Below are 27,041 nucleotides of genomic sequence, written 5' to 3' on the forward strand. Positions count from 1 at the left end.
GGCAAGCATATGTTGAGAAAGCCACAGATTATTTCTTGGGAGAAATGAAAAGGTGGATGGATGTCAAGCTCTGATATTTGAAAATGTTGGTGGCCAAAGAGTTTATTCCCCCTCCCAATTTGACCCACAAAATTAGGCCAGAAAATGTATTCCTGACTGTTTCCATGGCTCTTACTCAGCTACAAGTCATTTCCCCTTTCAGATTATTTCCAGTTTTGAGGCCCAATTTCCATTTGCTTTTCAATCTTCTGCTTTTAAGACATTTAGCCAATATCATCATCAGCCAAGTGCCAGGTTTTCTTTCAAGAATTGAATTTGTCATTTATCCATGATATTCACAGGTGGATTCTGTTTGTGACTGGCTGATCCAAGGTAGACAGGGTATTTTTTTTTTTTCCAGGTGGAGTATAAGAAAAGGGATTTCTGGCAATAAAACTGAAAGTTTTAAGACACCTCTTGTAAATATCAGTGACCAGAGTAAAGGTCCCATGGAAAAGTAATAAGGTGAATGTAAATTTATTAATGAATAACAAATGGTTTGATACAGAGTTGAACAAGACAGTTTCAGCATCAACAATTATATGAAGCTCCCAAGAAAAATTTCTTTTTGAGTTTTATAATGTATTTTTTTTCCATGAAATATTTTTTTTTAATTCTCAGTTTAATTCTTCATCAGTAGTATTAATAAAACAAACTATTCTGGGTCCAAGTTTACCTGACATAAAATAATTATTAAATGTTCTTTGTATTTTCTTCCAAAATTCCTGATGGTTTTCTGTCTTAATTTTAAGCTTTTAAAGGGCAAGAATTATGAAATATTTGCCTTTGTAGTCCTACAGCTCATAACACAGCATGATTCAGCTGCAGGTACTTAACCCACACACATAGTTACCTTTGTCGCTTTTCTACTAGTTGTTGTGTAATAGGTTAGCCTTATCTATTAGTCTCTCCTTCATATAGCTCAAGGAGTCACGGAACACACGTTCTCATTGTTTCTAAATCAGACCTAAAGTTTTATTCTAAATGATGCAGATGAAGGCGCTTATTAAAGTGCCATTGTGAATTTAATCATGTATATGCTGCTAAAAATCATTTAATGGATGAACAATCCGGAAAAAAAGAACTCTCACCACCCACACACATCGTGATAAAATAGGGCAGCGTTTTGCACTTGCTTCAACAACATCGCCTGAGAAAAAAATTTCTGGTTCCCATCTTTCCCCTCTCTTACTTAGAATTTCAACTTCATCACAGTCAGCTGCCGAATGGTTCAACAGAATGCCACTCTGCCTTTGTATTTCCAAAACTATGCGTCTCTATTGCGGACGGCACATCTTTATGGCAGCCACATGCTTGCAAAAGAATTAAATTCAGAATATTCATTTGGCCTCTTATTAGTTCCATAATACCATTAAAAAGGAAAGAAAGAAAGAAACTTCCTAGCCCTTGTTCTGCTACGCTGTTCCCATCGTAAGATGCTCCGTGGAAGGGAGCCGAGCGGTGGGCAGCGGCTGAGTCCCCGATAACGAGCGCCTCACATTTCCGTGGCATTCCCATTTGCTAGTGCGCTGCTGCGGCCGCACGCCTGATTGATATATGACTGCAATGGCACTTTTCCATTTGACATTCTCTCTCTCTCTCTCTCCCTCTCTCTCTCTCTCTCTCTCTCCCTCTCTCTCTCTCCCTGTGTCGCTTAAACAACAGTCCTAACTTTTGTGTGTTGCAAATATAAAAGGCAAGCCATGTGACAGAGGGACAGAAGAACAAAAGCATTTGGAAGTAACAGGACCTCTTTCTAGCTCTCAGAAAAGTCTGAGAAGAAAGGAGCCCTGCGTTCCCCTAAGGTAAGCAGGAAAACAAGCGCTGCCGGCTTGCCTAGGAAATCGCTTCTTTCCAAACCGAGCATTTCATCCTCCTCTCAGACAAAGAGACAACCTTTAAATACCACTTAAATTTGCATTACTTTAATTTGCATTAATCTGTAGCATGCTAGCATTGTGTTTCTTAAATGAACGGGTCTTTGAAGTCTGTGACAGAGCAGGGAGCCTCCTAGAAAAGCTTGAAAATATCTTTTGGTTTGACTTAAACAGATTTTGCTTTTCAAACTCTCTGCGTAGTTAGATATAACTTTGTGATGGTTCTTATAGTTGACCCCGTGAAAGGGGGCTGCGAAGTAGCAACTCGCCAACATGGATTCATGGAGCCCAGTATCTTCCCCAGCACCCTCATCCCACTTACAATGGGGGCACTATTAACGCAGGCAAGACTGCGAGTTTAAAAGCGCACTGTTTACTTTTATTACTACTTATGTATGCTGCTGATCTCCTGCCAGGGCTCTGCCGGAGTGCTCAGAATGACTTCAAACAATAGGCAACATTTATTTCTAGCTTTCTGTGTCACGCTTTGCAGGAATCCTGCTCCCCTGTATTCTTCTTTCAGCGTGCAGGTCTTCGCTTCCATAGATGCATTTGGGAGCACCGGGAGGAGATGAGGATGGATTTACTGTATGATTTTGATTGGGCAAAAAGTCCGAGGAAATGCATGCTGTTTGCCTTGGACTTATTGCAGGGGGTTATTTTTAGTCATCAGCTCGTCCCTGCAGCATGATGTTCAAGGAGTGACGGGGAAAGGATGCTCCCACCAGTACAGGGACCAGGACCTGTAGGAATGACTCCTACCTGAGGAATATTCTGAGGTTTCTTTCAAACTTTGGAATACAAGTTCTCTCTTTAAATGAACAATTGAGCTGTAGGAGGCCTGGGCATAACTCTTTCTTGGGGGACGGGAAGTTTGATTGTGTACAGAATGTTAATGACTCAGAACGCCCAGTAACTGAGACTCATTGTAATAGACAAACCCAGATAAGCCTCCATGAGAGGCAGACTCCCATCTTTACTGAGATTCAGGTGCGAGAAAGGAAGCTATTTGCAAGATGGGAGTCCCTTGTACAGTTCTTTGTAACTCATTAATAACAGATATGGCTGCTGTGAAACATGTCTCTTTTCATTTCTAATATTAGTGTATTTTAATTACAAGGAGCTGGCATTGGCAAATTACCCCAACACATAAGATTAAATACCAGGTGCATTTGAAAACATAGAGATGCCTGAAATGCAGGGTTGCTGTGGGTGTCAACCAAATACAGCGGGGACTGCACAATGCTTCTCAATGAGCATTTAAACCAGATTCAAATATCTGCTCATTTTCTTCTCATCAGTCTTGCTAATTCAAGGAAACTTTACGGTCCTGTTTGCCAGTTTTCATTGCAAATCGGGACATAATTTATGCAAAACTTTTCTGATTTTCTCTGATAACTAGCCTAATAAGCATCGCTGAATGAAAATCTGATATTTGAATGGGTTAATTTACAACTTTGGGGTATTCATTATTCAAGAAAGCCATAAAAGACTATGGATTCCATTGCTATAAAATTTTATTGTAATTAAAAAAAAAAACTGCTGTCAGCAAAGCATTTAGCTGAATCAAAACAATTTTCTTAAACTATTATTCAGATCATTACATGAGAGTATTTGAACACAAAATGCAATGTTTTGCATCATTTATTTAAAAATACATTTGGTTCAGGTAACGGGAGAACTGGCTGAGGCCTTCTTACGACTGTGTACCAAGCAGCTGACACCCACAGATGGAAGTGTGCCTGTGGAGTTTTCAATCTTAATTCGAGTTTCAATGACACTGTCAAAGGAAAAATAAATCATTTTTCAATACATTTAACAATTTCCAAGTCATTTATTTTCCTGGGCCCTTGAAAAATGTGGTGAGTTTCTTGGAATTATAGCCACCAATGGCGGCCAGCAATCTTTACTCTATTTTAAGAACTCACAATTCAAGTACTATTATTCTCTGGTTAATTATTTATTTCATCAATTTTAAAATAAACATTTATTAAGCATTTTCTAGATACCCAGTGCTATGCTAGTCCTGATGGATGCAAAGGTGAATGAGACATTGTCCCACACTCTAATTCTCAGTCCATATGCCATCTCTAGTTAGATTTTGGAACTGAAATGGGCATTGCCAATGGGTAAAGTGGCCAATAACTTCCTTGTTCTAAAGAATTCTTTAAAACAGCTACTGGTTTCCAGATTTACTTGAAATGATTCTTGCTCATCAGTGGGCTTTCTTTCCATTTATGATTAAGGGGTTCCCCTTTGGCCTTTTTCACCAGATCCTGGGTACATGTCATTTGCACAGCTAACACAGCCTAGATCTTTCCAGCCTGGGTAGAAGAATCCCGGAAAAAGACAGTAGTTTATCCTTTCTCTGCTCTCCGGAGCACTCTTTGGAAAGGACCATATGCTGTCTCTACTGGGGATGGGTGTGAGTCACCTACTCAGTAGCTAACATCAGGGCCACTTGATGAATCATTGAATTCGAAACATGCATATGGAGGAAGATGCAGTCACTATCCCTCACCACTTACTTGTCCCACCCGCAATATCAAAACCAATGACCTCTGGGCCTGGCCTAAATTCAAGAGGTCCCTGGGAAGAAACTGTTGGAAACTCTTCCCCAAACCTAGGTCTCCATCATAGCCACACAGTGTTGCTTTCAAATAACCCAGTATGGTGTTTTATCACTCGGTTAGGTTACTGGAGAAAAAACCCTGAAAACAGCATCACCAGGGTCCTTGACTTGGTCCTTATCAGCAGATAATCCCCCGTGGTTGGATTAAAATGCCTCTGACTCCCTGGGGTGCCTGACTCACCCTAGCCAGCCCTCAGCTTCTTGGCCAGCGGCCTTCAAGCCCATCCTCACCTCTTCCCATGACAGTCAGAGACTGCTTCTTTGCCCAGGCTCTCTTCAGCGGCCAGTGGGAGCAGAGGGGATGGGAAGCCAGGTGGACAGACTATGAAGTGCTAAGGCAGAGCAGGGAAGCAGGGCTGTGAGAGAGGGTGGGTGAGCTCCAGGGCCTGGGTTGCTATGGCCTGTCCTGACTGTGATCAGCTGTCATTTCCTCTTCGTGTATGACACTGTGGAACATATTAAAATTTCTCTGGGATGGTATGTTTGGAATTCCTCTGATGCCCCACCTCACCAACTTACCCGGACAATAAAAGCAAGGTTGTAAGCCTTTGAACAGCTGGCTGGCTATATATTTCCCTTCTTTCTTTCGCATAATCTAATTCAGAAAAGAATCCAGCTAGACTGGCAGTGCCATGTCTGGGTACTTGTTTCCTGCAAGTCCTTCCTCCGCCACCTCCTCCCGCCAGTCCTGGAATCTTCCTGGGTGGCATGTGGCTTTTCTTTTCTTTTGCTCACCACCGCTCCCAGCCCGCCCCCTTTTCCCTTCGCCTGAGCTCCTTCCATTGTCAGCTGGCTCTTTGCTCTGCCTGTTTTCCAGACAGCTTGGGTCCTGTTCCATCCGGGGAGAACAGCCCATGAGATCTCCCCATCTCCATAGTATTCCCAGGATGTCATTCTTGGCACCAGCTCTGCCGGGCTGATAGGATTGGGGGGCTTTTTGTAGTCCCGAGCCTGAATCCACTCACAGAGAGGAGCAGCCACATGGCTTAGCTGCCCTTTGGGCTGCCGAGTGCAGGACTGGAGTGACCGGGTTGGCAGGGACCAGCATACCATCACAGTGACCCGAACATCTCCGGCAAAGGCCTTGGAGTGGGAGCGCTATGGGAATGCCTGGATGCACTTCGGCCTACATTAAGAGAAATGAGGTTATTCTCTGATTGGGGGGAGAGACAAGTGGTTTGAAACAAAGCTCTCTGGATCCTTGGCCCCTGCCCTGCCCCCTTTCCCCGTCTGTCCTTCCCACATCCCTCCCTCCCCAAACAGAAAGGAAGAGAGACAGGACTTCTAATTTGGCCAGCACAGACCCGAATGTCTTTATGAAACCCGTTTAGTGAAAGAAAGAGGGGAGAAATATATTCTGGGTTGATCCGAACTAAAAAATGCATGGGGCTTTGGAGATGGGGCGGAGGGGGGGCGGGGAGATTTTTTCTTTCTTTCTTTCTGTCTCTTAACAGCAGAACAACAGTTTCGTTGATGAGTTGCAAATGGAAGGAAGTGGACCTCTCAATTAGAGATTCCCATTTAAGAGCCTCAATGTAAACCTCCCTGTGACATCCTTAAAAGATGCTGCTAATGTCCCTGGGACCAAAAGGTATTAAAGAGCAAGCTACCAGGCAGCTTCCTATTCCTTTTCTTTTTCTGGGGGCTTTGGTCGTCTTTTCCAAATTAGCTAAAGTTCATTAAAAGACCCAAAAGGAAAAATTTAAAGCAGCTGAATTAAAATGAGTCTTTCCCTGTTAGCCTGACAAGAAGTAAAAAAGAGGAAGAAAGAAAGGGAAAGAAAGAGAAGAAAGAACCAATTCCCCTCCGCTACCACTTCTTGGGTTTTAATATGAATTATTCCATACAAGTCCCTAGGCTAGAGATCTATTTAAAGACGCCTGGCAGCATGAAGGGAGAGGGTAAAAATACAACCACTCTTTTGTCCATCAAAGGTTTTCTTTGGGAGGACATTAAGAGCATTCCTGTTTTCTTGTCTGCCCCTGCCAGGGGCAATGTTTCAACTGGTAGTACCCACTCCTCGCCCATCAGGTCAGCAATCATGAACTTCTGTGTTTAATTTCAGGAGAAAACAAAGGGTGGGAAATCCTTCCAAAACCCCTATGCGTGTGCAGCAGGGCAGGGTAGGCTGGAACTGCAATCAGTACTCACTTGGCTGTGCAGGTTGCATGCTGCAAATTCACACACCCACACAGTTGAGTTTTTGAGGAAGATTGTGCCGATGGCATGATTTCTGATGCCAGCTTCCCTTGCATCTGCAAAGCTTTTTTCTTGTGTCTCCAGCAGTCATTTGCTTGTCACCATTCATGTGTACTGTCCCCTTCATCAGAGGTTCTCAGAGCCTGATGGTCAAGGATATGTCACTAGAGTCATACCCCCAGACCCATTTTCAACAGTAAGAACGTGAAACCCTGGATGGAGTTTGCAATCTGAAACAACTACTTTCTTGTTAGGAAGAGTGCTGACTCAGAAAATTCAAAGAATGGGTAACTTCAGTTGGCGACCTATCCCCAGTGCTCATAATCAGGAATTCATCCAGTTGGGGTCCATTTCACCCTCATGGCAAAATCTGGACATAAACATTGACTAGTAGCTTTAAACTGGGTATAAGATTTGCAATAGATAACATTTTGATCTTTTCTTTTTTTTTTTTTTTCCACAAAAGCTATGAATTTTTCAGACAATTTGCTCTCTTCCAAGGCCTGGCTCAATCCCAACTTTTTCTTTTAAGCCATGATCCAACCAATTGCAATATCCTTTAAAAATGAAAGGGCAACAGGTTAAGACATTCAAGCAAGTCGATGAGCTGTCAGAAAATGTTCAAGGGTGGCCTTTCGACAGTGCCACAAACCAACAACAGCCCTAAACGTGGAGTCCTCTTCCATCCTTTCATCAGTAGGGAATAAAAATAGGGAGACGGCAGGTCATGGGAGAAGTAACAAAAGAGAAGTAAGAAGGATTATTTTTGATGTTCAAAATCTGCTGCTGCCCTTTCAATATTTTCAAATATCACAATTTCAGAAAGGGAAGGATCCCTTTATTTCACCTACTCTGCCTCCCAGGAAGGCGTTTGAAGTTGCTGTCTTTACCTGAAAAGGAGGTCAACTCCTCAAGGGAAAAAACATCCCCTATCTTCAACTCGAAGTAAAATGGAGGTACACACATTCGTACCTAATTATGCGGGTACACGTATAATTTGTATCCACAAACTATGATGGATGTAAAGAATCAAAGAAATCCAATCCTTAATCAAAGTCCAATTTTTCTTTAAAACTTGAGAGGATATTTTAGGACTCGTTACATTTCTGTGATTTCAATCCCCCCTCCCCACCAAATTATGAAAAAATTACTCCTTTTCAGAATTTAAATTTTTCTTTTGAGGTTTGGAATCCAAAGGCAGCAGAACAGTATTGTTACAGGAAAGCTGGCAATCAAAAGACATAGCTGCAGCCTGCATGGTTTAAGCAAAGCAAGACAATCAGAAAACCAACACCCCGACAAGTTCAGGGTTATCAGCAATATAGGGACATGTATTTTTATGCGATTTTTATGATAACCTTGCCCCTTTGACATATGTCTCAGTCTAGGAGCATTCCGGATTGCAGTGGGATTGAATTCAGTATTCAAATCCCACCATTGGGCAGAAAAGGCAAATTGAATGGGGAATGGAAACACTGAGTTGCTCCTATTGTTTATGCCCCATTCCTAACTAAGGGCTCTACAGCTGTTAGGTGAGATCACTACCCACCATTCCAAAACATTGTTGCGGGTGAGGAGGTTCAAACGCAGCTTTGGAAACATTTTGCTGCACTCTTTGAAGAAAAGCCAACATGCTCATTTGGCTCTAGGGTAAAAGGGAGCCTGTACCCTGAGCTAACATTGGTCACCTCTCTTCTCCTGAGGCCATGCCACAGCCAGCAGTACAGCAGAAGAACAAGTGTTTAGTTATTTCAGTACGAGTGTCCCCAGAACACCTGGCACCTTTTCTTTTCCACAGGGAGAATGTACATTCATGCATTTTGGCAAGACTGAGTCCTCTGAGTTGGGTGTCTCAGAACTCTCCTATTTTCTTTCCAAAGGGTCTTATGTAAGGTGAGCAGTGCAGTGTGTGTCATTCCTCATATAAAATCCGCTTCCTGGGAGGGAGTGGGTGAAATGAAGGGATTCTTCCCTGACTGAAATTGTGCTCTTTGAAAAAATTGAAAGGGCAGTGGCAGATTTTGAACTTCAGAATGAATCCTTCCTCCTCCTCCTCCTCTTCTTTTGTTACTTCTCCCATGACCTGCTCTCTGCCTACTGTAATTCCCCATTGAGACAGGATAGAAGGGGACTCTGTGTTTAGGGCTGCTGTTGATTTGTGGCACTATAGAAAGGCCACCCCTAAGCATTTTCTGACAGCTCATCCCCATCTCAGTCACAGCTTTTAGTCGGGTAGCTGGATTTACAGAAATAATCAAATCCCTGGAGGAAAAGACTTCAACAGAAAAGTACCTCCTGACACTTGGGTAACCTGACCTGGTCATTTCCAGTTTATGCAAGGTTTGTATTCTAAAAGTCAATTAGTTATGTCAACTATTAAAAACTCAGAATGAGTCTTTCCATTCTTCAGAATGAGTCTTTTCTCAGTATCTGTGGGCCACAGAAGCCCAGAGATACTCAACACAGAATCCAAGTGCCATACCCAGTGGTCAACTCTTTTAGACTTAAGTCCCAGCCCAGGGCTTCTGGAATGTACCTCCCCTAGCAGAGAAGCTGTGTAGTAGATACTTTACCAAGCACAGGGCCTTGCTCTTGACCCCAAGACTACTGATTCTACTTGCAGACAAGACAACTTTTCTAATCAATCTTTCTCTTCTATCCTGAACCAGAGTATCACAGATCGTCTCATTAGAGTATGAGGATCTGTGGCTCAAGCTCAATTAAGAAATAAGGGTCTTTCAGAAGAAAGGTGCAAGAGGGTGGAACTCAGTCTATATTGTCATTATCAAATGCAAGAAGTCTAATTCTAGCATGATCTACTATTATTAGCCTTTCTTCTCTCCCCATTTATGCTTTGGTGGATACTAGACAGAAACGCCACAAATTTTAAGACAGTTTTAAGAGAAATAGTAACTGGTTAAATATCCTCACTAACTACGTCAAATTATTATTATTATTATTACTGTTAACTTTTGTTTTTTGAGATAGGGTCTCACTCTGATGCCCAGGCTGGAGTGCAGTGATGTGATCACAGCTCACTGCAGGCTCAACCACCCATGCTTAGGTGATCCTCCCACCTCAACCTCCCAAGTAGCTGGGATGACAAGCATGTACCACCATGCCTGGCTAATATTTTTTTATTATTTTTGTAGAGATGAAGTCTCTCTATGTTACCCAGGATGATCTCAAACTCCTGGGCTTAAGTGATCCTCCCAACACTGCCTTTTAAAGTGCTGGGATTACAGGCATGAGCCGCTGCACCCAGCGCACTTCCTATGATTAACAGGGTATTATTAATTTATAAACTATTTAGTACATTGCAAGCACTCAGTCAAATGGTTATTAATGGCTGTTTATATTTCAGGCCACCAATATAGCCTCATCAAGGGGCAAATACTTATAGTTTGGGCTTCAGTGTTGGTTCAGGCACCACCTTAGAACTTTTCTGCAATCATTAACTCCTTGAGTAAGAAAGGAACCCTTTTTGTAGGATTGCTTTGGGGAATATGTAGCCCCAAGGCAGGGGCTATACTCTGAGAAACTTGGGTAGAGTTAGAGACTGTTAGAAATGGATAGACACATAAAAGCATTTAGACCAATCTGTTCATTTTGCAAGTGAGGAAACTGAGTCCTAGAAAAGGCAAGTGAATTGCTCAAGATCACACAGCCGATGATGGGAGGGTAGGACTCAGGGCTTGCGGATCTTCAGATCAGCCATCCTTATACCAGAGCAGGCAACAGCGGAATGCTCTGTAGATTTCAGAATGCAGCGAAATGTTATCCCATATTTCTTTCAAATCAGTATCGGGACACGGAACACTAACAACATAGGCGAGCAATGGGTCTAGGGAGGAAAAGATGAAAGCTGTAGGTAAGTGGGAGTTTGGATAACAATGAGATGTTTTTCTGGAGTTCCTGATAATGCCTGAAAAAAAAAATCAGGATTTTAAGCTTCAGTTAGGCTCAAGGTCGAGTCCTCCCACTCCAGTCCCTCCTCAGACAGTAAAACTATTCAAGTCAAGGACATACATACAGGTGGGGGCACTTGACAGTTGGCTCATCTCCCCACCCTCCAAATTATTCATATTTCTAGTTCTTCAGTTTAGCACTACTATTTACCCCAGGACTGTAATTCATTGCCTCTTTCCCTGGCCATATTCCTCCATCTCTTTTGTTTCTCCCATCTCTTTTCTTCCTCCATCACCCCCACTGCTGTGCTTGGCCACACTTGGCTAGTAGTGCAGGTTGGGAGAACACAGAGTCCTATCACAGACTGGAGGACTATTATTTAATCACAAGAATGCTGTCTTCTTTCTCCTAAGGTAGCACTCTGGGGACAGTCATTGCTGTCTTTATTCCCTCACCCCCCACCACCCCTGCACTGTAGAATAGACACATGAAATGTGCCTATCTCTGAGATGAAAGGAGCCAGAACTGCTTCCTCCCCACTGACCTTGTGCCTGCCCATTCTTGGAGATACCTGGAGTTGGCAGGCTGGAGGCCTAGCAGCGTTTGCAGTCATTGCCGCTGCCTCTGGGTCAGCCCAGGCTTGGCTCCTTGGCTGCTACTGATGTGCTGCCAGATAGGAATATTAAAAACCATTCATTGAGCGCACAGGATGCTTTATAAAATCCAACATGCTGTTTACAGTTTATAAATTAACTGCCTTGGGAAGAGGCATTTGACTTATTCTCCAAGGCATCTAGTTGACTAGATCCAACTGGAATCCTTTGAGTTCCTGGGAAGGGGCTACTTAACACTTCACACTGTCTGAATTAGACCTAGAGTTTCTTGCTTTTCTGATCCTAGTACTGTATGAAGTTTTATCTAGGGTTATCTAGCAAGCTTTCTTCCGCTGATAAATCTTTGATGGTTTTGCAATTTCTTTGATAGAGGCTCTATGTTCTACTATCTTCACTTTATTTATGCCTCATACCATAATTTTTAAAAAAATTACAGTAAATATCAAGTAATTCTGGCTGACCTACTGACTCCATTCCAAGGTCATTATATTTTATTTGCTTCAGTTGTTCTTCTTAGAAACGATGCAATGAATATTGGATGCAAATTAGATGTTCAGAGAGTTTATCAATGTGTCTAAAAAATCATCCAGGAAAACAACAGGCCAAAACTCTTTGCCTGCAGAGTTAGTGAGCTAGAAGAGGGATCGAGGATAGGAGCTATATTTTTCCCCTGACCCTATCTCTTATCTGCTACAGCAAAAGGAGACACATAGTAGGTGCTCAATAAATACATGTTAAAAAATATTTGTTGAAAGAAGCCACAGAGAGGAATATCAGTATACATTAGTATTGAAAACAGCACAGGGGGAAATATGGATACTGAAGCACCACCCTCCTGTGCCTGGCAAGCAAGGCAAGAATAAGGCCATTCTTGGCACATGCCACTTGTCTTAGCCTGTTGCTGAGATAACTTGTGTGAAACCAGCACTTTACCCTCTGCCAGCCAGAAGGTCAGCCCAAGAGTGAGCTGATCTGTGGGCACAACACCATCTCTCACCCAGGAGGCTGGGCCCACTGTAAGCTCTGCTATATTATTTCGCTGAGGATGACAGGTGGGGAAATCTGGGCACCAGTTGTTCTTTTCCACTGGTATCATTTGGAAGGTAGCTCCAAAGTCGGGCACGCCAGCCTACGTGCCTCTCCTGCCGGCAGAGGCTCCACATTGGAGCTATTAGAATGTGGGCTCTGTACGTCGGCCAAGTCCATGTCTCAGAGACTGTATCCAGAGCATAGAGTGGCCACAGGCTACTGAGTTCAGCAAGAGAGTCATTCTCTTGTTCAATCTATTATTGCCTGGGCCAAGGTTCTAAGTCTTCGTAGGCAGCATTTGATTTTATGACACATGGCTTAAAAAATTAAGGCAAACTGGAATTAATTTAGTTTTGAGAAAACAACGGAAGCTGCTACAAGGCAGAGGTAATCCTAGGCTGTCAGAAAGTGGTGATCTCAGTGGTGTACATTTGCTGAATTCCTGATTTTCCTCTTTGTGAGGTCTTCCTCCGACTCCCATACTTTGCCCATTCTCACCTATGCACACCCTGAGCAACACAATGTTGACAACTTGACTGAGCGTTGCTTTTTTCTTGAGCTTCAGTTTTATTTCTTCTTCAATACAACAGTGTTGGTTCATTCAATTTGAACACTTAAGGCAAAAAAAAAAAAAAAAGAAAAAGAAAAAGAAAAAATCCCAGGTTATGTTTTCAGAATCTTACCTTTTTGTTTTGAGGGTTCTGTGAGTTTTGTGGCATATTTATATTGTTGCTTACATTCTTATTTCAGAATTTAAGATAAAAACTGGATGGACAACAACTGTCACATTTTCTGAGTGTGTTGAAATGAAAAATCTATTTCTCAGAATTAATGGTAAAGCAACATTTCCTGTCAATCTTTTATTCTTTAATATTACGTGTGGGTTCAGCTCACCATCTCCAAAGAGAAAGTCAGATGATCAAGTTACATTGTATGTGACATTAACTATCTCTTTATCTGTGTAAATGTCATAATATCTGCTTGCAAAGTGTTTTATTCATTTTTAGGAAAAAGTTTTAAACTGTGCTTGCAATTCAGGATGGTGCTACTAGGTGGCAGTAATGTAAAAGAACTATGTGGTCGCCCTGGAAGAGTATTTGACTAAGAGGCTAGCATGTCTTCCCGTAATTATAAGAAATAACAATATAATATTTTTAAAATACTCAAACTGGCACAAACAGGAAACATCTATTAACTTAGTTACCAGATTTAAGCTGAGCTTTTAAAAGAGAAAGGCTTTTTTTTTTTTTTTTGGAGACGGAGTCTCCCTCTGTCGCCCAGGCTGGAGTGCAGTGGCGCAATCTCGCCTCACTGCAAGCTCCACCTCCCGGGTTCACGCCATTCTCCTGCCTCAGCCTCCCAAGTAGCTGGGACTACAGGTGCCCGCCACCACGCCCGGCTAATTTTTTGTATTTTTAGTAAAGACGGGATTTCATCGTGTTAGCCAGGATGGTCTTGATCTCTTGACCTCGTGATCTGCCCACCTTGGTCTCCCAAAGTGCTGGGATTACAGGCGTGAGCCACCGTGCCTGGCCGAAAGCCTTGTTTTTCTTAATGAAATTTTAAATAAAGTATACATTCACAAGCTCAAACATCTGAAAATACAAAAGATATATGGTGAAAAGCCTTCTCTCATGCCTGTCCCTCAACTACCACAAGTAACTAATTTTGTTAGTTTCTTGGGTATCCTTTCAGAGTTTCACTAGACAAATATGTGTTTTTATCTCTCCGCATTTTAACACAAATCAGTGCATAGACTTTCTGCATCCTTCCATATATAGTTGGTCAGTATATTGTTGTGTGAATATTTTAGAATATAATTAACCAGTCCCCTATTAATGGATATTTTATGCTGTTTCCAATTTTATGCTATTTCAGCCATGTGCTCATGTGATTTCACATGTAGGATAATTCACAGAAGTGGAATTGCTGGGTCTAAATTATATACATTTGCATTTTTAAAAGGTATTGCCAAATTGGCCTTTACAGAGTTTGGACCAATTTATACTGAACTTTCTCCAAAATGGGCTTGTTTTCCCACAGCCTTGCCAGTAGGGTGCATGATCAGACTTTGGAATCCTTGTTAATCCGATTGGTTGAACAATGTATTTCAAAGTACTTTAATTTTCATTCTCTTAAATGAGACTTTTATTCTCTTCTATCTTTAAGGGCCCTTTTTATTTCCTATTTCTGTGAAGAAAGTGGAAATGCCAATAAATACACTCATGCATACATATATGTAGGGTTTTGTTATTGATGTAGCTTGTTTTTGCCATCATGCTATACATGATTTTCTTTAATTTGCTTTGCTCATTTAACCATACCTCCTGGCCATGGCTCTGAAGAGAAGTTGCTGGCGGTGCAGAAAGAGGGCCAGGACTGGAATGTCTGCTTCTCTCTTCATCCTTTTGCCATTGACTCCTGGGGGAAATATCTGTAGACCGAAGCAGTGAAATCTAATCAATTCTCTTTCTGACACTAATTAAGGCTTCAAAGAGACAGATAACCACTTGGGATAATTTAGTCACACTGAAACTTGGGAAATGGTCAGTAATATTTCATCCGCTGAATGTGGACCCCAAGAAAGTTCTGGCTCTTTGAGTTGATGTCTTGGCAATTTTCAAGGTAACGTGTATAGGAAAACCTAGATTATGCAGATGAAAAGAAAACAAACATGATCTTCTGCATCCTTTGCAGATTTGAAACTTTGGGCACAGATTTGATTCATTTCAATGAGATATTGCTCTTAGCATGCACATAAAGTGGTGCAAAGTTGTACTGGAATATGGTCTCCTCAACTTTGGGCTCACTGCATACATATGGAGATGACAGTAACTGAATCCATAGTTATCAAGTGGTGGCATTTTAGAACACGAAGGGACAGCAGATGCCATCTCTGTCAACTCCTTCCCTCTACAGATGAGGAAACTTGGGCTAGAGGAGGTTGAATGACTTGTGTAAGGCTTTCCCAGCTAGTTAATGGCAGTGCCAGGACTCAAGTCCAGGAGGGTCCCCTCATTACTGGTCCTTGCCCTTCCTGCAATTTATAGGACTTCCCTGAGGCACATGTGCTGAGGCTTTGCTATTGCCAGGCATTCTCTGCTCTGAAACAGCCCTATCTCACACACCCCTTTCCACTTAGGATCCCTTGCCTCACACTTCCAAGACAGCTGATTGAGGCTAAATGGGTCTGACGCCATTCTATTAGTGCAAAATAAATTGGCTTATGGCAACTTGAACTCCTAATCTTGATTTTATCAACACTTTGCCCTGTTTATTCAGACTGTTCATGAGTAGGAAGTTAAGGAAAATGTTGCCTATGAACAAAATGATCAAACTTTTATCTGAAATACCTTTGAAAGTTTTCCCGAAGCTTTAATTATCATGTTCCTTTTGTTTTGGATGTAATATCAGGCCCTCCCAATTTTCCTAAATGTTTGAAAATATTTTTGATACTTTCTGTCTTCTGTTGTGATTTTAAAAAAAAAGAAAGAAAGAAAGAAAGCACCAGTGTTGGCCATGCCTGGGGAGTTAGTGAGGTAATCTGGAGACATCTCTGGACCCCAGTCCTTTGTCCAAGAGGTATGGTCAAAAGAACAAAGCAAATTTCAGAAAAACTGGTATAACATGATCCTATTTTAATGGTAAGTCTGTTCCAACAACTGCTTTCTTTTTCGAATTACACCATGTGCCCAGGCTACAAAGGCTCTGCAGAAATGTGACTCTGTTGGCAAATACACATGTGATACCTTAACTATGCTGGAGGTCAGTTAGCATAATGTGTATTTCAGATGCAGTTTGTCATCAGTGCTGGGTGGTATGGGGCTTAAAACAAAAACAGGATGAGCCTAGAGCACAGAAGTGGAAAATTAGGTGGGTGGGTGAGTATGGACTTGGAAATGGAAAATGTGCTTCCCTGCGGGACGTGGCTTGTGTTCATTAGTGCTGACCTGCCTCCTCTCTAACCCTGGAAGCTGACGTTGACACCAAAGCTCGATGAGAAACTGAATAGACCCTCCTGCCCCCACCAACCAAGGACAAAGATGAGACCACCCAATTCGGTTACGTTGTTGCCAGAACAACATGTTTAATCTTTAACATGGGTTCAAACTATTCTTGCCCCTAGGAACGTGGACTTCAGCAATTAAAGTCAACATGTGCTTCCATTAAACCATTGTGTCCACCTCCAAATGGTTATAAATATGTAGCATAAGCTGTGGGAGTTGGGGTGGGATGGATGACAGCCTTTGCTAATGACACTCTAGAAACCAATATTCTCCTCTCAAAATAACACGGGAAAATTCTACTTAATACCTCCTGGGTTCCATTAGTGGTTCTGGGTAAATAATTCTGGGGAAAATAATTTCTGTTTTCATTCCAGCTGTGCAGCAGATACTGTGATTATGGATTGCAAGTGCAAAGAGTAAGACAAAACTCCAGCACATAAAGGACAATGACAACCAGAAAGCTTCAGCCCGATCCTGCCCTTTCCTTGAACGGGACTGGATCCTAGGAGGTGAAGCCATTTCCAATTTTTTGTCCTCTGCCTCCCTCTGCTGTTCTTCTGGAGAAGTATTTCCTTACAACAATGAGAAAACATGTACTAGCTGCATCCTTCTCTATGCTCTCCCTGCTGGTGATAATGGGAGATACAGACAGTAAAACAGACAGCTCGTTCATAATGGACTCGGACCCTCGACGCTGCATGAGGCATCACTATGTGGATTCTATCAGTCACCCATTGTACAAGTGTAGCTCAAAGGTAAGATCAAGGTCTCTGTGAGGAGAGCATTTCCCTCAGAAACAGGCGAGGAGCCATATTTCTTTGTCAGGGGATGGAGAACTATGATCATAGCCCAAACTTAAATGATGTGGCTGGCCCACAGGGCTTGTGGGAGAATGAGGCTTTTAGAATTTCCCCCCATGCTTTGCACTGTTGTCAGTAAAACTGCCTAATCAATCATGTGCGTACCCATCCAGTGGGACAGGTGTCCTTTGCCCCCTGGCTGTGACATTTATGAGTGATAGTGTGCTTTTCCAAAAAAAAAGATGGAGTCTACAAGTTATCATAACTCTCTACCTCCATCATCAATAAAGAGGAAGAGGATGCAAAGAGTGTGATTGAGCAGTAGAACATACTTCTTGGAAGGGTCTTTAAAGAATTTTTTAAATAACTGGCTGGTGAAATAACTGGCTTTGTGGTCTGAGCCTTTCTTCAGGTGCTACATTTCTGTTAAAATGATTTCAAAAGATAAGGTGGCAATATGATCATTTATCATTTTTACATTGCTTATCCAAATCGTTCTCGTTTGGTAAAGGATGCATGTTTGTTGCAGAGGCAATCCGTGCCCCAGTGGTCTGCAAAGGAATATCATGCTGAAAAGGCCACCAAGAGTGGCCAGCAACATGGACCACCCAGAAGGGAGGCACATTGTAGGGTGGAACATATGAGATCTCACGACTGTCACTGCCCCTAAACAGGCACATGAATGAAATTCGTCCACACTTGGTAAATAAGAATTTGTTTAGCCCAACCTCAGAGATTTGTACATTTAGTTTTGAGACGAAAATCCTTAAACATGCTCATATGGCAAGTATTTTTTGAAATTACCAGTATAATTAAGAATTTTTTATAATATCAGTCACTAGAATTAAGACCATATAAGCCAATCCCTCCACTCCCCATTCAAAGACATTATGACTCTTATATGCCTTGAAAATTTCCATTAATTTCTCTGATTATAGTTCAGTGATGATGATTCATTTTAGTTTAGGAGGATCAGAATTCGGGTTAAATCATTTTAACCATTATATTAATAAGGTCTATGACTGTCGGAAAAAAAATAGAGATTTTCCACTTAATAAAAACTTTCTGGCTCTTATTTGTGCTTGTAGAACAAAAAAAATGAAGTAAATAGATTAACGTAAATTTTTGCAGGGCCACAATTCCTTCTTAGGAAAAGGAAACTCAAAGAAATGGAGAGAAAACATGAGAAGTGCAGCAATTACTAGCTTCTCCTTCCCTCCATCTTCAGAAACAGACCGCACTAATATTTAGGGATTTTATGCCATGGATAATTTCTTTCTCTATTGAGTTGTCCTCCATAATCATGATTCTTTTTTTAAAAAAAGGAATTAAAATTATTTCAAAGAAAGTGTCACTATGATAGAAAGGAACAAAGAAATTGGAGCATCTATAAAAACTAGAAAACAATCTGGAAAGATTGGATGAAATGATGGAGGAGTACCTTGGCAACAATCACACTAATCTAGCGAAGGTCAAAGAAGAGACATCATGAAGTCAAACTGAAGAAATTCACATGTGAATTCTGAGCATGAGTCTTAGAAACAGACTTTAGTGTACTGTTATTCACCTTTGTTTCTTCCAGAATGCCATGGCAAATAACAGCGCAAAATTGTGATAGTAGGAGAAATGTTTGTAATTTCATGGGAACAATCTGTTTTCAAACATCCCAAACTATCCCAAATATAGCAATAGTTTTATGTAAATGGTGCTTGCAATTATAAACTTTTCTTCCCTGGCCATAAAATATGCCTGGCAGAATCTCAACTACCCAGACCTTTTCTAGGTTAGATTTTTCTCTATGTATCCAGGAGCAAAACTGTTTTCATTTGGAAATGTTCTATAATTCTTAACTCTTACATTCTCAGGCTGATCTTCTCTCTAATGTGTCTCACTTAATGAAATTGTTTGCCTTTAGAGACTTGGATAAAACATTTAACCTGTGTCTAGAAAAGAGGCAACGACAATCTACCCTAGCTTCTTTTTACAAAGAAAAGACTAGGGTAGATTTTTTGTCTCTATAAAAATTTTCCCTTGACATCATGTTCAAGGGTCATTATTTACTAAATGTGTGCCTACTGTTTGCCTGCCAATTGTTAATGCTTCCTGACTCACATTTATCCATTATCTGGCCTTGTAAAGACAAGAAAGGGAGAATGTGACCCAGGCTCAGGGAAGGGAGTATACGTGCTTGCACACCTAATATGTGTCAGGCACCTCATACTGTATACTCTAGTCATTGCCAAGAAACCTGTGATGGCAGGCATTATTATTCCCATTATCCTGGTAAGGAAAACTGAAGCCCAAAGTAATTAGATTGCTTGGTACCACATAGCCGGGGAGTGGCAATGTCTGCCTCACCGCATTCATCTTCCTACTGCTTGGATCTTCGTATTGGAGGAACACAAGTAGAATGTAGGAGCCATCACATAGAAGTTCAGGCTCTACTTCCGATCTGCTGGCAGTAATAATTTATACTCAGCAAAGTTTCTAGAAAAAATAAATAGTAGTGAAAGCCTTTCTGGGAGCTTTCAATGAGACTGTTCATCCCAGCCCTGAACTTGCAGCTGGCCAGTCCTAGGTCCCAGCTGCCCATCTCCTAGCAATTTAGGAAAGGACTGAGAGGGAGTCAGGCAGAAAAGACTGGCCACAGTGGCCCACTAAGGAGGACAGTGTGGCCACAGATTAGGATGTGCCTGATAGTTTTAAGTGGTGGCACCTCCTGGGATTGGGTACAAAAGATCCTGGGAGTAGCAGGCTCATTTAAAATCTTCATGGGAGACTAAGTTTCTCTAAAATTTGGAGTAAAGGCTGTAGAGCAAACAGGCAAAAGAGCAGTTGATAGTGGAAACAGACTGCCTGGGGGGATGTCTATGAAAACTGAGGCATGCCAGGCTTTGAAGTGAGAGACACCTGGTTTCCAATTCCAGCTCCATGGCTTGCCGAATAAGTGACTTTGAGGAAGTTCAGTAACTTCCTTCTTTGTGCCTCAGTTTCTTCCCATGCAAAATACAGCTGTCACCATGAGGGTATGGGTATGGGTGTTGGCGATTTGTAAAGCATCCAGCAGTGTCCAGCACATAATAGCCATTTAGTGAGCTGAGTGAGTAGATGATATTATGATCTTGATGATGACGTTATAAACTAAGCAGGTGTTTAGACTCAATTTTCTATTTCAGTCACAACTGAGACCTCAATAACTGCTGGGATCTGCTATAGCCTTAAAAGATTAGGAAAATGAACCTCATTGTAGTTCTTGTTAAGCACAGGGTGGGGCAGAAGAGCAAAGTAAATGTAAGCCACTGTGCTGGGTGCTAACAGGGAGGATAAAAGTAAAAGAGAAACAACCCCGATGTCTGGCTAACCTCCCTTCCCAGGTGAGTGGAGGAAGGGGGATGAGCTTTGGTCTTGAGCCAGGGAGGGGATTTCAGGAAGGGAGGGTGGGAAAGCAAACTGGCAGGGAAGACCTGGAAAGTCTCAGTTGGGTGAGGAGTGGGAGATGCTGGCCCCAGGCCAGGGCGTGGAACCGGGGCATGGAACCAGGGCATGATTGTCTGAACTGGTAATGGCCACAGGAGCAGGTGGGGAGCTGGAAGAGCAACAACAAAGGATAAGGAGGAAGAGGTTTGGGAGACAAAACCTAGGAAAAAAAGGACCTGGTATGCTAAGGGCTGAGTCCTAACAGCTTCCTAACAGGACCCCCAAGCCATCTTCTCCTGCTACCCACCAAGCTCATGGTGTGATAGGAGAAATGGAGGGAGTCAGGAATATTGTGTTTATAATACAATAGACTACTTGAGAGATATAATTTGATTTTTAAAAAGGAACAAATTTATACTGAGTGCCTACCATGTCCAGGTGCTGTGGAAGGTGCTGGAGACTCTAAAGTGGAAAGAAAGAAAAAAGAGACAATTTTTTTTTTTTGCCTTCATAATGCTCACAAGTAAATGGGGAGAGAGGAAGGAGAGGTGTTCAGTGCACAAAGATCTGTCTGTATCCGTTTGATTCATGACCTGAGAGAAGGGACCAGACTAGTTGGAGTGAGCTGAGTTCCCATCTACCCTTTCAAAGCCCCCACCATCTCTCTGCTGCTTTGTTCCCTGGTTGCAATTTTCTTGGTGCCCTCAGCCTGGCACAGATCTTTTGGAGGTTGACCTGGGTCCCTGAAGATGAGCTGAGTTATTGAGGCTGCCTGTGGGAAAAGAATGGGAGAAGAAGCATGGGTGGATCTTGTTCCTGAGGAGAAAGGGGGTGCTTCAAGAGGTGCCATGGAAATAAGGGTGCATAGTGTTCACTGCTGCGAAAAAGGCAAAATATGTTTCCAGTCTCTTGGAGTAAAATCGCAAAAACGCTCTTCTAGAATGGAACAGGTGGGTCTTTATTCTGATGCTAATGGTGGCATCTGGTCAGTCAAGGCTCTTGGAAGATTCAGCTCGGCATAAGCTTGGGGATGGTGAAGCTAATGTCCCAAGAAGTCCACAAGAAAAAGTTAGACTTGTATGTCTGTGGATATGGTCAGGGGTTCCTGAGGCAAATCAATGTAGATAAGGAAGTGTCTGAGTTGGCACATGCCTCAGGAAAACATGGTATCAGGAGGCAGGTATTATAGTGGTTTGGGTCAGGGGTTTGGTTTCAGATAGACCTTGGTTTGATTCCAGCTCTGCATTTTACCACCTATGTGAGTTTGGGCAAGTTACTGGAACTCTCTAAAGCTTGAGTTTCCTTATCCATCCTAACAGTTCAGATCATAACAGTACTTTCTTGTAGTATTGTTATAAGAATAAAATAACTCACATTGTAAGTGCTCAATAAATGTTCTTATTAGCGAAATGATGGTTATCTAGTGATCCATCTAGAGCAGAGCCCTCAAACTTGAATGGGTCCAGAGACCTGCTACTCAAAGGGTGGGCATCAGCCCAGTAGGACTGACATCAACTAGAATCTGATGGGAAATGCAGAATCTCAGCCTCCAGCCCAGAACTACTCAATCAGACCTTGCCTTTTAACAAGATCCTAGATGATTCACACTCACATTCCAGTCTGAGAAGTTCTGATCTGGAAGAGATCAGGAGATGTTCAAGTGCTGAAACACAGGTAAGACACGGCAGAGGCTAAAATGTGAAGTACTGAGAGTAGACCAGGAGAGCAGACGGTTATTCCCTCCATCCCTTAAGGATCTTATCTTTCAAACTTCTGCTTTACCACTTCAACACACAAAACAGAGATAGATTTCCTTCTAGGAGTGTGTGTGTGTGTGTGTGTGTGTGTGTGTGTGTGTGTGTGTTGAGAACATCAAGGGTCCAATAATTGCTTCATAGTCTATTCTTCCAGGAAAGGGCATTTGAATTTGGCTACAGAGGATAGATAGGTGGGATTTTATTAGGCAGAGCAAGGTAGAAAGGACATATTTGGGAGACAGAAGACATAAGCAAAGGCAAGAGGCAGGAGAATTCAGGGCACTTTCTTGGACTCCTAAGTAGTTAAATTTGATTGGAGTAGGGAGTGGGTAGTAGAGTGATGAGAACAGTTGGAAGTAAGACTGGAAATGCATCTGAAACCTGAGTCATGAAGAGCCTTGACTCCTCTTCAAGATTTTGGATTTTATTCTGAACTACTGAAGGCATTTATTGTACATGTCTGTGCATTCTTCTTGCACAAACAGTCCAGCTCCCGAGGAAGAGGGGCCCAGCCCATTGGAGGTGGCCACACGTCCTTCAGTGCCTGGAGTTCTTGTCCTTCAGAGTGGGCTGGGGGTGGAGCTGGACATGCTGAAAACTTTTAGTGAGATTGCAATCAGATTAGCTCATTTACAAATGGCCCTACGCTGTTGACTTAGTCATTTTATGAACAGTGCTAATGGCCCGATCAGTTAGGCCTACGTTTGGTTCACCTGTATATACATCATTTGGATATTATGTCCCATATCATTTTTAGCCCTTCTGAGTTAAGTTTGTTGGCACAGGATTGCTTTGTCCATCCAGACTGAAACTGCACCTCTGAAGACTCCATTATGGAAGGTGACTCTGTGAATAACTGTTTAATCAACCTAATAGATGATCTAGATGAGAGATTAGCAAATTTAACGTTATTCTAAGGTGTGGTGTCAAGCAACTCTTCCCACATACAGGCAGATGGCAGGAGAACAGACTAAGGAAAATCTTAGACTCTCTCTCTCATTAGAGAAATGGGGGTGGGAATTAGGGACTAGCCTGTGTACTACTGACCTATGGCATAATCTCTCAAAACCCGTTTCAGAGCCAGGCACAGTGGTGCATGCCTGTAGTCCTGGATACTCAGGAGGCTGAGGCAGGAGTTTAAGGTTGTAGTGTGCTATGATCATGCCTGTGAATAACCACTGCAATGCAGCCTGCACAACATAGCAAGACTGTCTCTAAAAACAAAACAAAACAAACAAACAAAACTATTTCTGATAGTTTACTTTGCCTGTCAAAATGAAGAGCAGATAGGATGGAATCAAAAGCTTTAAAAAAAATCAAAACAGCTTACAGCTGCTATTTTCTCTCTGCCTCTGTGATCATTCAGAGAAAATAAATTCACTGGTCTAGTCCAACTTATTCTTCCCTAAGCCCTGCTGTTGTTTTTTTTTTTTTTTTCTAGTATCTCATATTGCCTTGGTGGTTGCTAAGCGATTGTTGGATTTAGCCCCAGCATATTCTCAGATAACTATGCCAATAATCTATAATTACCAGAATTCATCTTTTCTCCCTTTTGGAAAGATGGACTGGCTATTTTCTTCTTGTAAACCTTGGGTGCTTAATTCTGCGCTACAGGATGATGTCAGAGATAATAGCTGGTGAGTCATTAATAATAACTGCTAATTCCTACAATATTGTAAGGTAAATGTCAAAAGGTTTCATGCATATATATGTATCTTTTAATCTTTCCTTTGAACAGTTTCACTTTTTATGATCTTGCTGTTGGTTCTGGAATTATACGACAATTTTTTTCTTTTCTTTTTTCTTTTCTTTTCTTTTCTTTTCCTTTTTCTTTTCTTTTCTGACAGGGCCTTGCTCTGTCACTCATGCTGGAGTGCAGTGGCTTGATCGTAGCTTTCTGCAGCCTGTAATTCCTGGGTTCAAGTGATCCTCCTGCCTCAGCATCCAAAGTAGCTGGAACTACAGGTGCACATCACCACACCTGGCTAACTTTTTATTTTTTTGTAGAGACATGGTCTTGCTATGTTGCCCAGGCTGGTCTCAAACTCCTGGGCTCAAGTGATCCTCCCTCCTCAGACTCCAAAGTGTTGGGATTACAGGCATGAGACAATATACCTGGCCCAGGGTTTTTTTTTCCTCCATCACTTAACATGAAATTCACCAAGCAAAACCTCTTACATAACCATGGACAAAGAATCTCAGGTTCTCCACTCCCCTCCCCACCTTGATATTAAGATTCTGTAGCTTAATGAGTCAAGCTGTTCCACCCTACCCACCCATGACTCCAACTCCCAGGATACCAGGATTTATGTATGAGATACATAAGTGATCCTTTTGTCCATTCCGTTAAGCTGTATGCAAATTGTGTGTGCACTTATGTACATTTTTTCTGGGGATTACTTTGGTAGTTTTCATCAGATTCTTAAAGGTGTCTGTTTGCTAAAACCAGACTAACAGCTACTATAAAGAGCACATAGCCTCTGTTATTCCAGCCCAATCTTTGGAAATAGAGATTATCAGAATGGGTACATCCTAATATTTGCCCCAAATGACTGAAGATGCAGATGCAGTTACACAAATCCCAGGCTCCTTCAATGCATAAACCCAGAAGTGTGATTTCAGGGCCCCAAACATGCTCTGTCTCTACTTCTTTCTCTTGTCCCAAATTGCAGCACCCAGAATATTTCTTCGTAAGTATTACTCAGGCTATCCTATTTTCTTCTTCAGAAACTATACTCCTGTTCTTTAGCTATTTCCTGCACAAATCAATTTCTTTCTGTTTTTTTTTTTTTTTGTAGTCATTTTAATTTACTTCTTGGCTTCAATTTGGATTGACTTTCTGCATTTTGCTACAGGTAGAATTGCAATACATTGGGCCAGTGGCAGACCACTACCTGTCAGGAGAAATTTCTTTTGTTCTTTGGTTTTTACTTGTACATCACAGTGATGGGCGTCATTCAGTGGTTCTAAACCCTCAGTACACTTAGAAATCACCTAAGAAGCTTTGAAAACCGTGAAAGCCTGGGCCCTATCCCCAAGGATTTTAATTCAATCGGTCTGAAAGGGGCCTGGGTGTTGCAACATGCATTGAGTCACTGGTCTAATCTAGCAGGAATTGGCAAGGAGTGTGAGGGTCTTTCAAAGGATGCTGCTTTACCTGGCTAAGCTTGTGGCTTACAGAGTAACCACCTCCTCTTCTTTCCCCAGATGGTGCTCCTGGCCAGGTGCGAGGGGCACTGCAGCCAGGCATCGCGCTCCGAGCCTTTGGTGTCGTTCAGCACTGTCCTCAAGCAACCCTTCCGTTCCTCCTGTCACTGCTGCCGGCCCCAGACTTCCAAGCTGAAGGCGTTGCGGCTGCGATGCTCAGGGGGCATGCGACTCACTGCCACCTACCGGTACATCCTTTCCTGTCACTGTGAGGAATGCAATTCCTGAGGCCCGCTGCTGTGTGTGGCTTCTGGATGGGACAACTGTAGAAGCAGTTCGACCAGCCAGGGAAAGACTGGCAAGAAAAGAGTTAAGGCAAAAAAGGATGCAACAATTCTCCCGGGACTCTGCATATTCTAGTAATAAAGACTCTACATGCTTGTTGACAGAGAGAGATACTCTGGGAACTTCTTTGCAGTTCCCATCTCCTTTCTCTGGTACAATTTCTTTTGGTTGATTTTCAGATTCAGACATTTTCCCCCTTGGATCTCGATGCTGTTTGGGTTTCCAACAATTCAGCATTAGTGGAAAAAAGTGGGCCCTCATACACAAGCATGTCAGGTTGTCAGTGTTTGGTGCATATTGAGGAAGAATTTACTTTGGAAAGTAGAAAAGCCCAGCCCTTTCTGGGACATCTTCTGTTATTGTTGATGTTTTTTTTACCTTGTCATTTTGGTCTAAGGTTGCCATTGCTGCTAAAGGTTACCGATTTCAAATTCCAGATACCAAGCATGTGGATATGTTTAGCTAGGTTTACTCACAGCCAGCGAACTGACATTAAAATAACTAACAAACAGATTCTTTTATGTGATGCTGGAACTCTTGACAGCTATAATTATTATTCAGAAATGACTTTTTGGAAGTAAAAGCAGCATAAAGAATTTGTCACGGGAAGGCTGTCTCAGATAAATTACGGTAAAATTTTGTAAGGGAGCAGACTTTTAAAGACTTGCACAAATACGGATCCTGCACTGACTCTGGAAAAGGCATATATGTACTAGTGGCATGGAGAATGCACCGTACTCATGCATGCAAATTAGACAACAAAGTATGAATCTATTTGTGGGTGTGCTATAGCTTTAGCCGTGTCGCGGGCATCATTCTCTAATATCCACTTGTCCATGTGAAATGTGTTGCCAAAATGGTGGCCTGGCTTGTCTTCTGAACATTTGGTTCAAATGCGTTTTGGTCCTGGAGGCTCAAATTTTGAGTTATTCCCACGTTTTGAAATAAAAAGAGAGTATCTTCAAAATTTTGACTGTTTAAGTATTTTTTTCCTACTTGATATCCTACTATCATGTGGACTAGAACATACATGTAGCTAGTACTTGAGCATCTCCTATGATGTGGTAAAAGGGTCAAAAAAAAAAAAGAAGGAAAGAGAGAGAGAAATGAGGTTCCAGAATGCATGGTGGGAACATTTTTCTGAAATCAGTGTACCAAGGTGTTGAGGGCTTATTAAATTTGATTATGAGTTTTAGATTTTAGCCCATTGAATAAACACAAAATCTAATGCATTTTGGCTTCCTTGGAAGCTATGGAATGAAACAGAGG

The 27,041-nt window shown here is 42.0% G+C and overlaps 1 protein-coding gene and 1 long non-coding RNA gene across 3 annotated transcripts; one reads left to right on the top strand and one right to left on the bottom strand.

Moving 5' to 3' along the window:
- The first annotated feature begins 1,545 nt into the window (after window positions 1-1,545).
- ND (norrin cystine knot growth factor NDP) lies at window positions 1,546-26,739 on the top strand. 2 transcript variants are annotated; one of them, XM_011710476.2, is made up of 4 exons: window positions 1,546-1,844; window positions 6,003-6,139; window positions 16,681-17,061; window positions 25,488-26,739. In XM_011710476.2, exons 3-4 carry the CDS (start codon window positions 16,888-16,890, stop codon window positions 25,713-25,715), a joined length of 402 nt encoding a protein of 133 aa, XP_011708778.1. In that variant the 5' UTR covers window positions 1,546-1,844; window positions 6,003-6,139; window positions 16,681-16,887; the 3' UTR covers window positions 25,716-26,739. The 2 variants fall into 2 exon arrangements, with proteins under 2 accessions (XP_011708778.1, XP_011708771.1); XM_011710469.2 differs by lacking the exon at window positions 6,003-6,139.
- On the bottom strand, window positions 11,248-25,525 carry LOC105463400 (uncharacterized). Its single transcript, XR_976307.2, has 4 exons — window positions 25,438-25,525; window positions 14,624-14,733; window positions 12,798-12,912; window positions 11,248-11,322 (listed from the first exon to the last, which is right to left on the bottom strand). It is a non-coding gene; the product is annotated as an uncharacterized lncRNA (long non-coding RNA).
- Window positions 26,740-27,041: the final 302 nt, after the last annotated feature.

This window comes from Macaca nemestrina, chromosome X (assembly GCF_043159975.1).
Source record: "Macaca nemestrina isolate mMacNem1 chromosome X, mMacNem.hap1, whole genome shotgun sequence".
NCBI classification, from domain to species: Eukaryota; Metazoa; Chordata; class Mammalia; order Primates; family Cercopithecidae; genus Macaca; species Macaca nemestrina.

Coding starts and splice junctions, on each gene's coding strand:
- ND (XM_011710476.2), top strand. CDS start 16,888: ATGAGAAAACATGTACTAGCTGCATCCTTCTCTATGCTCTCCCTGCTG. Junction 17,062..25,487: donor TGTACAAGTGTAGCTCAAAG/GTAAGATCAAGG, acceptor TTCTTTCCCCAG/ATGGTGCTCCTGGCCAGGTG.